Raw genomic sequence first — 14,734 nt, 5'->3', positions numbered from 1 at the left:
TGTATGTATTTAACAGATGGCCAAACATGTAATAAACCTGAACAATTATTATAGTTTTAAACAAAATTCTTATACTGGCTTCTAGAAAAGCCATGCATATTTATGCTAACCTTGTAAAAGACTTTGGGGCTGTTTCCAAAGATATTAACATTAAAAATTGCTTCTATTGTATTTGATTCTTGCATGGAACAAAATTATTCACTAAAATTGTTTATGTCTAGAGGTGATAAAAAGATTTGAATGCTGCAGGATTAAACCCATCCAGATCGAATACATTCAAGCTAACAACTTATTATGAAAACAAAAAGATGGAAGACATTTGATATACATTCAGACTGTAATTATTTAAGTGCTCTAGTTTGGAAAGGAAATAAAACAGCCGCTTTACAACCCAATCAGAGTTATGGGTTATTTAGTATCTGTCTTCTTTAGCTTTTCTTGACCTCAGGCAGATTTTTCAAACTTGCAACTATGGTTAACTTTGAATTGAACAAAATACCAATCTTTTTTAAAACAAGTTTTCACACGCAACCTTTTAATGTCCCATAAGTTTTGGACTTCAGATCCCATCAGCTCCAGCTAGTCCAAAGACAATAAATGTGAGAACACTTTAGGTGAAAATATATACTGAGGGCACCATGTTACTTGTTCTTGTCTTAGTGTAAAGGATGTAACATAGTGCTATATTCACACTAATGCACTCAAAAGTCACATTCATAATGGAAAAACTCTATAAATGTTGCAAGGAAGTGTTACCTTTAAAATTCAATGAAAAAAATAGCGAAATCCCACCAATTCAAGGAATTTGAAATTTGGCATTTTTAAAAGTGCTTATTATGACTCACATAACTTTAGAGAAACATAAGCATTTTATTCAATATACTTCCATATATTTATTTTATTTTTTATTTATATATTTAAACAATTTATATGGCCGCCCATCTCACAAAAGTGACTTAATACACCCAACACAGTGACAAGAATGAAACTTTTAATCAGTTTTAAGTGGAGTTTTAACACTAAGATAAAGGGCTGTTAACACAATAACAAACGGACATCTGATTCATATGAGACATTAACCTGTACATGTCATTTTCTTGTTGTGTGCATAGCATTACACACAGAGCCACTGTTGCACAGCACAATAGTATCTGAAGAGGCTGAATCAGAATAAGGCTGCTTAAATAGATTTTTTTTTCATTAAAGAGTGTGTGTGTGTGTGTGTGTGTGTGTGTGTGTGTTCTATATGAAAACAGACTGAGAATTTTGAACTGGCAGAATAAAGAGGCAGCTCTACTCAAGCACTGCAATTAAAGCCTCTGTTCAGTGCGCAGTTCCACCCCTTCCATCTGCATGCATGACACATCTGAACAGTTATTTTAAAAAAAGGTAAACGAGGCACTTTGTGGCAACCACAGGCATCGTTAACATATTGCACGTTGCTAGAATTTAAACATGGAACTGTACACTGGCACCCTAAAACTTACTCCTTTCCTTTCTTCCTTCCCTTAAAGCTGAAAGAAATTGGTGCTGCATATAAACAACCTTTCAGTGCCACAGCAAGAAAAACCCTTGGTGCTAATTTACACAACTGCCCTTTTAACGATTGTGACAAAACTATTGGAAGTTTAGACTACAGATGAGGAGGGATGGCACAGGGCCTAACAATAAGCTCCTGTCAAAATGCCTTCAAGTAATAATTTTAGACATGTAAGCTACTGTACATCCGAGAATTTTAAGCACACAGTCCAGAAACTCAAGAAATTACCAAAGGAGAATGCATTTTCACGCCAATGATGACTACTGTTATAAATAAAAGTTTGAATTAGGACTCAAACCTTTCAGTCAGAGGAATTCTTGCCATGTTCTATGGGATGGTAGCTGAAATTAACTATAGGAGAGTATGCATAATATATGTGTTGTACATACATACATACATACATACATACATATATGTATATATAAATAATGACATTTTCCTTTCCAATGACTATACCATAAAAACATAAGCAAGGCTTCTCAGAACTACTGACACATTCAAAATCCAAAACTCTTACTCAGACCTTCACACTCCAAAGGAAAAACAACAGTGCAAAAAGCCATTCAACAATTTCCAATCTGGAGCTCCCTGCCAAATAGCAGAACTGTACAAGACATTGAACACTGTCAACATCCAAAATATTCTTAAAGCACTACTTTTTTTTTTTTTTAGGTAGCTAATGTCGCTGGCAAAATTGTCGAATGAAAGCCAAGTTCAACGCAGTTCCCTGGACAAAAGCCAGAGGTAATTCTGAAGTTGCCTCTTGCCAATCAAATCTCCATCTTCTGTATTGCAGAACTGGATCAACTTTTTGGAAGCCTGAACATTAGCGTTGTTTTTTTTTTCTAAAAAGAAGTTTACATAATGGATGAAAGCTATGATTTTGTGCAGCTACATGCAAGCTCTACTAAAAATCAGTATAAAATTATAGGCACAGAACTACACACAGGATTAGGAAAGATAACAAAATTCACCGATGAATGTTGAAGGAGCAAATTTGCTCCTTTGTCCAGTATTCAGCCTGAGTTTTGCCTTGACTAGTTGCCACTACAATCTTGTTATTAATGCTAATGGACTGGCACAATGGGTTTCAAATTTGTTTACTCGAGTGGGATAATTAATAATGAATATGTTAACCAATAAGCAAGCAGATTTTTACACACACACAAAAAAACCAAAATGGAAATTCAATATGTTTTGAAAGACAAAGGGGAAGTGGGGTGTTTGTTGGTTTTTTTATTTAGACATAATATTGCTCCGACATTTATCGTCCAAAGCTTGGAAATGGCAATTATAACACACAAAACAATTTTATAAGCCCATCTCTGCTAGATAACCATCACATTGGTATGATTAAGTTATAATTGTAGCCCTCTGCAGGCAATTAGACTGCAACATGCAAACAGATGCACTCAAATTATCCCAAGGGTGAGGATGCGCAGGTAAGCATCACCCGTAACATTCCCATGCCTACATCAGGAAGATTTGCCGGTGGTGTTGGCTTCACTTGGAGACACCTGCAACTCAAGGACTCCAGCCTTATCAAGCTTTCCAAACATTGAACAGTAAACTACATTCTTTGCAGCACTTGCAACTCCCTAAGTATCTTAGTGACTACAGGTGTATGTGGAATTCTGCAGAGCAGCTAGGTGTGCAGGGATGTGGGGTGGAGCCTGTATGCACACCCCTTCACCGCCTTTAACTGTCATGTATGCAAGGTGAAAATCTAGTTTGTTTCATGTAAAACCATTTTTTTTTTTAAAATCCCTTCATTTATAGAGCTTTTACGATGCCATTGAAGGTTCATTCCTGTTCCCCTCCAGCTGCCTTTTCTAGCACCATTATGCTTAAAAAAAATAATAAAATGCACAAACAAGCAGTGACAGCGGCAATTCCTCAAATGTCCAGGATTTATTACTGTAGCATGCGAAAGAGGTGCATGTAAGCTAGAAATGATACACAGTCCAGGGTCCAGCACAGAACATTCCTTTCTCAGCTTCTCCTTCCACACTCCTATCCATGGTACATGCATTTGAATGTAGTAAAACCCAGTAACTTCTCTGAGCCAACTGCAGACTTATCTGTTGCCACAAAAGTGCAAAGAAAGGGGCAGGATGTGAACCTGTGTATTAGAAAGAGCTTTACAGGAACTTCAGTTGGTGACAGAACACAAAAGGAAGATTCCTACGTATACACATCAGATCTGTCTCCACTTTTATAAAACTGGAATCAAATGGGAAAGTGCCATTTTTGTGTATTCCTAATTGAAATTTCAATGTCCTCTTGACACCAAAAGGTATATACATAACATAGCTACGTAACCTTTTTTTTTTCCTTTTTTTCAATGGGAGAAGTGTCGAGCCAAAGGCTTCATAGGGCAAAATGAGATTGGTCAGGTAAAGAACTGTTCCTACAACAGATAATTCTGACACAATGTCCTATTGCCATTTCAAAAGGTCCATAATTCAGTTTATTCAAGTTTTCTTCTTTGTGGTATTTTTTCCCAAATAAAAAAAAAATCAGACTTTAGTAATCTGCGTATGCTGATCTTCATCAAAAGGTTCGTTCTCTGGATCAGAGTCAGTGGTGTCAGAATACCTATAGTGATCAGGTTCATTATCACTAACATCCGGTGTTACTGAAGTTGAGCTGCTAGCTTCTGGGTTTGATGGCTCTTCTACTGTTTTTGTGAAAAATAGCTTCACCTAGAAAAAAAGCAGGAGAACAAATTAGTATATATGTGGTTAAAAGAGCTACCGTCTAGCCCATAAAAAGCAAATGAAATATTTGATGCAATGTAAATATATATTTAATTAAGTACAAACTAAAATGTTTGACTCTTAATACTTCACAAAAAGCAATGGAAACCGAGAAAGCAGCATCAATTATGACAAAGACTGTATTGATTTAAACATTCCCATTAATTTCAAGGTACATATTTATTTTCTGTGCACTTTGTGGCTCAGAAGTTTGGCCAGAACAGACCTGCATTTGGCCAATTGAAGTTCCAAACATTTTCCTTGTTCTGGGCTTCTGTCAAGTCAAATCTGGAGACTTCTTACAAAGTGTGTACAGTAATATTGATGCACCTTTTCCCCTCTTCCTCTTGATTCTGGCAACTATTTGAATCAATGGGCCTGAAGGCTCACTGGGATTTTTTTTACAGCAAACAAAGGAGCGACATAACATTCCTTCATGACACAAATATGTGCTTGTGAATTCCAAATTACAATTAAGAAAGCTCATTTTCTTTCCAAAACTTTATTGAACAAAATTCAATTAAGATTAGGTTATGTCAAAATCAGCAGGATGGATTTTCCAGCATAGATAATATATATTTGTATATTAAGCGTGGGTGACCACGCTCAACTATTGCCTCAAGCTAAGTATGAGGGATGATTTTCAGTCCACATGGAAAAGGACAGTGGCAACTAAAATCTCATCCTTGGACTTTTCTCCAGATACTCAGCATGGGGATATGATTAGGCCGAAGCCTTCATTAAACTATAGACATCAAGTACCAATTGGATCTAGCAAGATCCCCAGCCTTTATGGCCGGTGAATCCAACAGTTACTTTGCCTTCCCTATGACATACTTAATTAACCTCAAATTGCCTGACAATCTGATCGCACAATATCATGACCTCCCCTCAACTGTCCTTGAAGGTTGATAGAGGAAGATCTCCTATCCAGAGAGACAATGCATTTGTGACTCTGGCCATACAGAAACAACAGAGCGTGGATATCTCCCAATGCCTGCATTATAAAGGCATTTGTATTAGCCTCATCTTGCTGTTTTTGTGTAAATATCCAGGACAGACAGAACAATTTTATATGTCTCTGCTGCTCCCAGATACTGCTACAACGTATAAGATTGCCATATTCTGCACAGAAGCACTTAAAATTAATCAGATCATAACTTGTGCCATAAATTTAATGAGCATCTAGTTTGTCATTCCAGAATGCTCTGTATTGTGATAGACTGTTTGCCATATAGTAATCTTTATAGTAATCCTGTATATCCATCTAATAATCTCATCTCTCCTTTTAGATCTGTTTAATATATAACTTTTAGATTTTTAGCTTTTCCTTATTATTTTCTAGCCTTTGATGTGCTTTCTAATTGACACTCTTTTAATTGACATTCTTTTTATGCTAGTGTTTGACCATAATAAAGATTTGATATACTAACATTAAAAATCCAGTTATTTTAGTGTTAAAAATAAATTCATTTATTTATTTACATAAATACATTGTTTATTATTAAAAATGTAGATACTGCAGAATATCTAATGCACCTACTAATAAACTAATTTGCAGCCCTTCACTTTTTATATTAAATCTAAATTCAAGAAACTACAACATCTACTGTGTTTTCCCGAAAATAAGACCCTGTCTTATATCTTTTTGAACCCTAAAATAAGCGCTTGGCCTTATTGCCATGCGCTCAAAAGTCCAATTGCGCTTATTATCAGGGGATGTCTTATTTTGGTGGAAACAGGGTAGGTTAACTTGGACTTTTTATTTCTTTGTTTCTTCATTTTTATACCACTTTGACTTTTATAGAATGAAAAACCTGCACACCTCTGTGTAGCATTCTGGTAGATCCTAAGGGACCATCCAACCTTTAAATATTAATTGGGTAAATTCATTACTTTTTTTTTATCCCCAAACATTTTACAATTAAGGTTATGAATGGGTTACTTTCCTTTATTTAAATCATTTGTAAAGTCAATGGGTGGCTCTATTCTCACATCTTCCAGAGTTTACAAAACTATTTTCCCCTCAACCCTTATACCACTGCCTACAATTAGATGCACCTGACACCTACCAGTTCCTAAAATCCAATCTGAAAGAACACTGAAAACCAAGTAGGGAAGATTGTTTGAATTCACAAAACTTGAAGAAATCAAATTCACTCAAAGAAGTGCTGCTACAGGTAAGCAACCAGCCATTCCCCACGGTGATCTGTGCTTCACATACATGAGTAAGTAGTACAAAATCTGAAAGGAGAATGGTGACATAAAGCAACAAAAGAAAGGCTGGTGCTTCCAAAGTTCAGCCTAGATGGCCAATTAGCAGAATTCTGCTAGTAGAATTACCTCAGAAGATTGGTGACACTTGTGGAGTGAACATGAATCAGAAAGGAACATGGCAAAGCTTGTAGCTAAGCTTCATTGTCACCACTATTCATTTTAAAAACCACAATGAACATAGTTCTGCTTGCAGGTATGCAATGCTGGATCCCAGGATGAAGATGGACATCTTCAGTATTGCCAGTCAACACATAACATCCCCTACCAGCAGTGCCAGTATTTTCACTCAAACACCAAAACTTAAGTCACTGGCAGAGTTGTTACCAAATAAAACACATTTTTAACATAGTGTAGCATTGAGTTTGTGACCTTGTTTGCTTTCAAACTTTCATGGAAATGTCTTAACCTTAACCAGGAAATCCTCTTATATAGGCATGCCTTACAAGATTTGGTATGTGTCTCAAACTCAAACTACAGGGCCTCTGTGGCTCAGACTGGTAAAACAGTCTGTTATTAACACAGCTGCCTGCAATTACTGCAGGTTCTAGTCCCACCAGGCCCAAGGTTGACTCAGCCTTCCATCCTTTATAAGGTAGGTAAAATGAGGACCCAGATTGTTGGGGGCAATAAGTTGACTTTGTATATAAATATACAAATAGGATGAAGACTATTGCTAACATAGTGTAAGCTGCCCTGAGTCTTCGGAGAAGGGCGGGATATAAATGCAAATAATAATAATAATAAAAAACTTTTGAGGGGTTTTTAATGCATCTTGATATTTGCAGTTTGATCCAGAATGTTCAGAACATTTTTGGGGAGGATCCATGTGTGGAAGGAATTGTCTGAAATTATCCATCATTGGATAATTCTTTGATGCAGGGCAGAAAAGCTCTACAATTTGCTAACCCTAAATCTGATAATAGACCACAATTCATGAATGAGAAGAACATCAAACCTGTTTAGTGAATGCCTGGCAGTGTCTACTGCACACGTTTTACCATGACAGAAAAGTAGAGCTTATGCCTACTCAATTCAAGAAGGAAAAATCTGTTCCCACAGCATTAGAACTTGGGAAACAGCGGGCACAGTGTGCTGATGCACAACTCAAGATGTCTGCTGAGAAAAATTAAAAAAGGATGAATAATACTGTCAAGAAGCAGAAAGAATATCAGCTGAATAACAAGTGTACTTATTACTGCAGCAGTTTAAAAGAAGGGGTTCAAGTTGAAGCTAAACCTAGCTGCGTGGTATGTGGGGAGATGGAATTCTCACAAAATAATTCTGTAAGCTCTAGAAAGTTCTGAACAGGCCTCTGGGCAGGCATATAAGCAATCTGTGTGAATCACAGAGACCACAATGTATAACATAAATTGCACACAGTTTACGTTACATTACTTGATTGCTTTGAAAATACTTACTCTAAAGTTTGGAGAAAAATATCGATTTGCTTTGTCCTTATTTGCCTTGTCCAAATCATTTTTTGTTAGTGTAAGGATCAAATATTCCTTGTCATTATCTGAACGCTCTGTACTCAAAATGCCATCAAGTTCCTGATCTCCAAGAAGACTTCCATTTTCTACTTTGTCAGAGTTTTCTTCCAGTCCTGGTATGAAGAACGTATTGACCCAGAAATGAAACATTTTGTCCTAAAGGTAAAAAAAAGGAGCTTGTTATAATATAGCACAATAACCACCTATTTACTGTCTTGCGTTTAACAGTACAAACATAGGTGTAACCACAACGTATCCGCAAAGCTTTACAATGAGGAGAGATCTGCTTCCTATTCTGTTTCCACGTTGGCAAACAGTTACTCTCTGCTGATAATCCATCCTGCTTCTATTGGACTTGAGTATTTTGATTTTGTTCCTTCAGTAACTGGGTCATTATCGAATAAAAAGATTTTCCTCTTTCATGAGCTGACAGTTTGAAATCGGTTAGGGCTGGATGGAAGGTGTCTTCGAATTGAAACCTAACTGAAGTACTTATGCACAGTATTTCCTGAGAAGAGAGAAATTGCTCTGTAATTGGCATTTCAGAATCAGTATGGTGCAAATAGGATCGTAATATCCCCACAATGCAACCCTGGATTAAAAGATGAATTACAAATTAGAATGAATACATTCAGAAACTTTATATCCTGGTCCTGCTAACTTGGGACTAATTGTGTTCATGTGTGACAAGAAACATACTAAGCAAAGACACAGCAAGCTAAACAAAGTTACAAAAGACTGAAATGCCCAAATTTGATTTAAAACGGGCCTGGACAATGAACTGTTCTCTTACCAAAACTTCAAGGAGGAAAATGTTTGATTTATGCTAAACCTAATTATTCAGTCAAGAATATACTGGGATGCCTTGATGATTACACAATGAGGTTAAATCAATCCTCAGTTTCCCATCTAATTTCCTTAAATTTTCCTGATAGCAAGTCATGCCATGAGCAACTATAAACTATGGAACGAATGGTAGATAATATTGACATGGCAGGGGAAGATACATATATTGGATTTGTTTGTGCTTTTGGACTTGGTTGTTTACTTGCAGATGTTAGTGACCATTTGAAGTGACAATGGAATTGAAAAAAGTGACTTATGTTTTCCACATTTTTGACTTTTACAGCATCCTCATGGTAACATGATCAAAATTCAGACACTTGGCAACTGATTCATATTTATGATGTTCACAACATCCCAGAGACATGTGATGATCATCTTTTCCCACCTTCTGACAAGCAAAGTCAATGGGGAAGCCAGATTGACTTAATAACCGGATTACTAATTTAGCAATTGCAATGATTCACTTAACAACTGTGGCAAGAAAGGTCATAAAATGGGAAAAATTCACTTAACAACTGTCTCGCTTAGCAAAAGAAATTTTGGGCACAATTGTGCTTTTAGGTTGAAGACTACCTGTATGCCTTTTGCAATACTTTTCTATTTAGCAAACACAAAAGATACTAATATTTCTAAACATGATATGGATAATAACTGACCCAAGGAATTCCAGAGTGGCACATACCATCCATCATCCTACTGAAATACATTTCAAGAAAAGTAACATAAAGCAAAAGAACAATATCAAACTATTAAAATATCTCTCAAATTGATTGAAAATGTAGTATTTAGTAACTAAGGTAGCTGCACTGCTCACCCACTAAGACAGTAGTCTTTTATTATGATCTAGTTTTGAGTATACAAGTATTAAATTTTCTACAACCCTCTCAATCAGGCCTGGCCTTAGACCCAAAACTCCTATAAATCCAGGTTAACATTTGCCAAGTCAAATGCATTTGTCTAATAAATTGACCTTTATTAGTAAAGCAAATTTGGAGAGATTTCCCCCCTCCCCTGAAGATACACTCATCGCTGAGAAATGTTATTCTGCCATGCCCATATGTGTACCAGCAAAGAATGAGAATAGTTAATTGTTCAAGCCTGTCCAGAAATTGCAAATTATCTCCAGACTTTTATTCATGCATATAACTAACTGTATATAACTAACTATATATAACTATATAACGCTAGATGGGGAATTCTGAGAGCGGAAGTCCACATATCTTACACTTGCCAAAGTTGAGAAACACTGGTGTAGAAGGGATTAATAACAAGTGCTAATGTTTATTGAGGAAGGAATATGCATGCCCTATTATGTTATGTATTATTCAATGTTATTATCTTTGATAGATTTGTTTTTGCTATTTACAATTTTTCAACTCTACATTCTCCAAATAATTTATATTACTATATATTACCAATGACTGCATCTCTAACTATCCATCTGTTAAACTACTGAAGTTTGCAGATGACACAACAGTGATTGTCTCATTCGAGACAATGATGAATCCGCATACAGATGGGAGGTTGAACAAGCAGCCTCGTGGTGTGACCAGAACAATCTGGAACTGAACACACTCAAAACCGTAGAAATGGTGGTAGACTTTAGGAGAAACCCTTCCATACTTCCACCTCTCACAATACTAGACAACACAGTATCAACAGTTAGAGACCTTCAAATTTCTAGGTTCTACCATATTCGCAAGATCTAAAATGGACAGCTTACATCAAAAACGTCATCAAAAAAGCGTAACAAAGAATGCTCTTTCTGCATCAACTCAGAAAGCTCAAACTGCCCAAGGAGCTGCTGATACATTTCTACAGAGGAATTATTGAGTCTGACATCTGCACCTCTAAAACTGTCTGGTTTGACTCTGCAACCCAACAAGACAGACACAGACTTCAGAGGATAATTAGAATTGCAGAAAAAAACAATTGCTACCAACCTGTCTTCCATTGAGGACCTGTATACTGCACGAGTCAAAAAGAGAGCTGGGAAAATATTTACAGACCCCTCACATTCTGTACATCCTGGACATGTCGCATCCTGGACATAAACTGTTTCAACTCCTACCCTCAAAATGACGCTATAGAGCACTGCACACCAGAACAACTAGACACAAGAACAGTTTCTTCCTGAACGCCATCACTCTGCTAAACAAATAATTCCCTCAACACTGTCAAATTATTTACTAAGTCTGCACTAGTATTAATCTTCTCATCATTCCCATCACCCATCTCCTTCCACTTATGCTGTATGACTGTAACTTTGTTGCTTGTATCCTTACAATTTATATTAATACTGTTTCCTGATTGCTTATTTGTACCCTATGACTATCATTAAGTGTTGTACCTTATGATTCTTGATGAACATATCCTTTCTTTTACGTACACTGAGAGCATGTGCACCAAGACAAATTCCTTGCGTGTCCAATCACTTGGCCAATAAAAAATTCTATTATATTCTAGTTAGCAAACATATTTACAATTTCCCACTATTTCATATCCTTATCAATTCCCATATTTGCTTGATTTGAAATAACTTCTCTAATTGTTATTTTTCAAGGCAATTAAGTTATTTAATATTTTAAGGTGCATATTATTAAATAAAAGACATACTGTGTAAAATACTCTATATTCATTATTAGTAATAAATCCATATGAAGGCCAACATCAGCTAAAGAACTGACAGCTGGGACTTCACATTGTTAGAAACAAATAAAAAACAAACACCAAATGAAGAATAGACAAGAGACATGACAAGGGTAAGTATTAGATAGCCAGTACATTAAAAATAGTAATAATAATAGCAGGCCAAACAAATAACAAGACCTGGCAATAGCTAAGAATAGGCAAGTTGAAGAAAGAGACAGTGGGGTTAATTCTGCCTTCACAAGAGCAAATGCATACCAAGCCAGAATTAAGAAGACAGTTATAGCTAGCAAATGCCACCTCTGCAAAAAGAGCTGAAGAAACAGCGGGCCCACTTACTTAGCTGCTGCAAGAAGATGACACAGACTGACTATAAACAATGGCATGGCAATGTAGCATCAATGGTAGGTACATTGGAAGATCTGCAAGAATTCCATTTGCTTGCAAGCAACAAATAACTGGAGCCCCAAATAGACAAAGTGATAGAAAGTGAAGAAGCTAAACTGCTCTGGGATTTTACAGTTCAAACAGACAAGCACCTGCTACACAACAACCCAGATTGTCGATAAGAACAAGAATGACTATCCAAGTCTGGATAGTGGATGTGGTGGCAGTAGCCCAAGAAAGAACCGAAGAGAAATAACTGGAGAAAATCACAAAATACAAAGACCTGAAAATAGAAGTAGAATTATTGTGTCAAAAAAAGCAGATAGTACCCATGACAATAGATGCCTTGGAGGCAATCACTTGAACACCACTGGCATTGACAAAATCACCACCAGTCATTTACAAAAGGCAGCTTTACTTTCAACCACTTATATCCTGAGACAACATCTTCAACAGCGCCAAACAATAGCATCTGTCAATCCCAGGTCTTTTATCAACAGGTGGATAAAAATGCCAAATCCAATTTAAACCTCTGTCTGTTTGTATGATGAATCTTAATGATTTATTATATACTATTATTTATTTATTTATGAGTGTCACACCAAAAAAATCTTGTCAGAACTTAATAAATTCTGCCTTATGACATCCTAGGTTCTTGAGAAGAATATGAACGAAGGTCAACATCAACGAAAGAACTCGCAGCAGATATTCCATGTTGTTAAATATATTATAGTTTATTACATTTGTATGCCACCTGACTCCCAGTGACTGAGGATAGTTTACAATTGTTAAAATATTTAAAACAAAGCTGAACCTTTAAATCTTAAAAAATTCTCTTATTCAAATCAGCAAAACAGCCCAGAGGCAGCCCGTTAGCAGGAACTCAGCTAATTTGTAAGCCGGAAGGGAGGGTTACCAGCGGACCAGTAACCGCCCTCACCCCCATCCTGGATCACTCCAGCGATCACTGAGCCTTGCTCGGTAAAGAAATTCAAGTTTTTTAGATGTCTTACAGTGAAGAAATTCAGAAATGGGTGAGCCTCCTGTTTCTCAGTCTCTACTTGTAGAAGACCGAGTTGAACAGGGGAACACCCAGACAAGGGAGCTGTGGCCAATAAAAATAGACTGGTCTCCAAGCAGAGCTTCACCCATTTCTGGATGATCTTCCCCGCCACAATGGAGAAGCAGTCACTGTTTTACTAGCAATTCTAGAAAAAGCATCTCACCTGCGTAGACGCACATTTAAACATCCTAAAGCAGCAGCTCTTGAAGTAGCTGCTTTGAGGACCAATCCAGATGCCACATTGCAAAGTGGCTTGGTGAATTATTTTCAAAGTCGTATTCAGCTTTCTTTATTAGATCAGAATAACGCAAACAAAAATTGGATATATAGCTATAGTTCAGCTAATTTCTTACGAAATTACTTTTTAAAAAAACCGTTCCAGAAGGAATCCCAAGTAAGTGAACAAATAAACACCCACAATCTTCTCAAGATTCACTTTGTGATATCTGATTTTGTTTCCCTCTATACACAAGAAATGGTCAGATAAAGACTTGCATGGAAAGTCTGATCAGATGCCAGAAAGATTTACCTCACATGCTATTTATCCTTAAGTTTGGGATCCAGCTTTCTTGCACAAGCAGAAGGTAATTCTGCCAATCCTCCTGCTGAAATCTCTGAAAGCTTTGAGGAGCATACGCACCCAAAGGGAAGAAATCTATTTGAACTCCCCAAAGTTCTTTACTAGATTCAACTACTATCTGTAGATTTTGTCATGCAACCTGATTTACTAATTACTAAAGTCAACCAATTTTCTTGAGGTCTGCCACTTTCCCCCCAGAATCAGTCTGGAAAAAAAAAATCAGCTTATTCTGGTGAGGACTGGATGCAACCTCTCACTTCACTTCAAGTAAGTCCCATTCTACTGACCTCTTTATGCATAAATGGGACTTACGAACAACCAATTTATATACTGCTGTTACATAAACTTTTGATGACTGAAAATCTGCAGAACCACTGCAATAGTCGGACATTTACACAGCAGCAATAGCTAAGAGTATTTTCTTCCAAATTCATCTAATTATACAATGGCAATCCTTTTAGATTTTGTAAATAAGCTAAAACGTTGCAGCAGTTGTTTATTGTAAAAGAATGTTGGAAAACGTCACATGCTGCAAATTAAAAGTTGTAAAATGGAAATTTCATGAAATATAAAACAGAAAGAGTCCTTCTTTAGTGGCTTTCCAAAACATTTCAAACAATAGAAAGTGGATAAATATTACACATATGCTTTTGTTTTTCACCTAAACTCAGCAGCACTGATAGTAAAAGCATGAACCTCTCAGATTTGTTGAAATTCAAGGGAAATGCCTGAAATAAATGAAGAGAAGGTGAATAAATTTAGCACTTAGAATTAAAAACCAAACACGTATCAAGTTAAAAAAAGCAAACCTTTTTCAACATCTTGTTTTGCTTATGGAAGAATTCCACCTTGATATCACCACATACTGGCAACGGCTGAGGGAATTCGAAGTACATGTATTTGTCTTCACGTCTTGTAGGTCCTGAAGAGGAGGTGAATATCTTTACCTTGAGCTGGTAGACCACAAAGTGAGGATCTGTGCAATAAAAACATTTTACGTAATGAGGTTACAGAACCATCTTAGTTCTAAAAAAATTGTAACAGTAAACAAAGCAAAAAATAAATAAATATTTTTTTTAAAAAAAAGACTTTGACAAAGACTATCTATCTAGTATTGCTTACATTATGCTTTAGTTATACCAA

At 36.4% G+C, this 14,734-nt stretch overlaps 1 protein-coding gene across 2 annotated transcripts in view; it reads right to left on the bottom strand.

Annotated features, from left to right (window-relative positions):
- Positions 1 to 880: 880 nt before the first annotated feature.
- The window catches only part of PTEN (phosphatase and tensin homolog), a 64,305-nt gene continuing 50,451 nt past the window's right edge, over positions 881 to 14,734 (bottom strand). Inside the window, exons 7-9 of one of the 2 annotated variants that reach the window (XM_058187619.1) lie at positions 14,401 to 14,567; positions 7,995 to 8,222; positions 881 to 4,245 (exon numbers count right to left, since the gene is read on the bottom strand). In XM_058187619.1, the coding sequence (XP_058043602.1) occupies positions 4,060 to 4,245; positions 7,995 to 8,222; positions 14,401 to 14,567 (581 nt within the window). In that variant the 3' untranslated portion in view covers positions 881 to 4,059. Of the gene's footprint in view, positions 4,246 to 7,994; positions 8,223 to 14,252; positions 14,320 to 14,400; positions 14,568 to 14,734 lie in introns of those variants that run through there. The other variant, XM_058187620.1, reaches the window with a different exon arrangement.

This window comes from Ahaetulla prasina, chromosome 6 (assembly GCF_028640845.1).
Source record: "Ahaetulla prasina isolate Xishuangbanna chromosome 6, ASM2864084v1, whole genome shotgun sequence".
Lineage (NCBI taxonomy): Eukaryota > Metazoa > Chordata > Lepidosauria > Squamata > Colubridae > Ahaetulla > Ahaetulla prasina.
The sequence above is the reverse complement of the archived record's forward strand: the minus strand, read 5'-3'. Positions and strand labels throughout refer to the sequence as shown.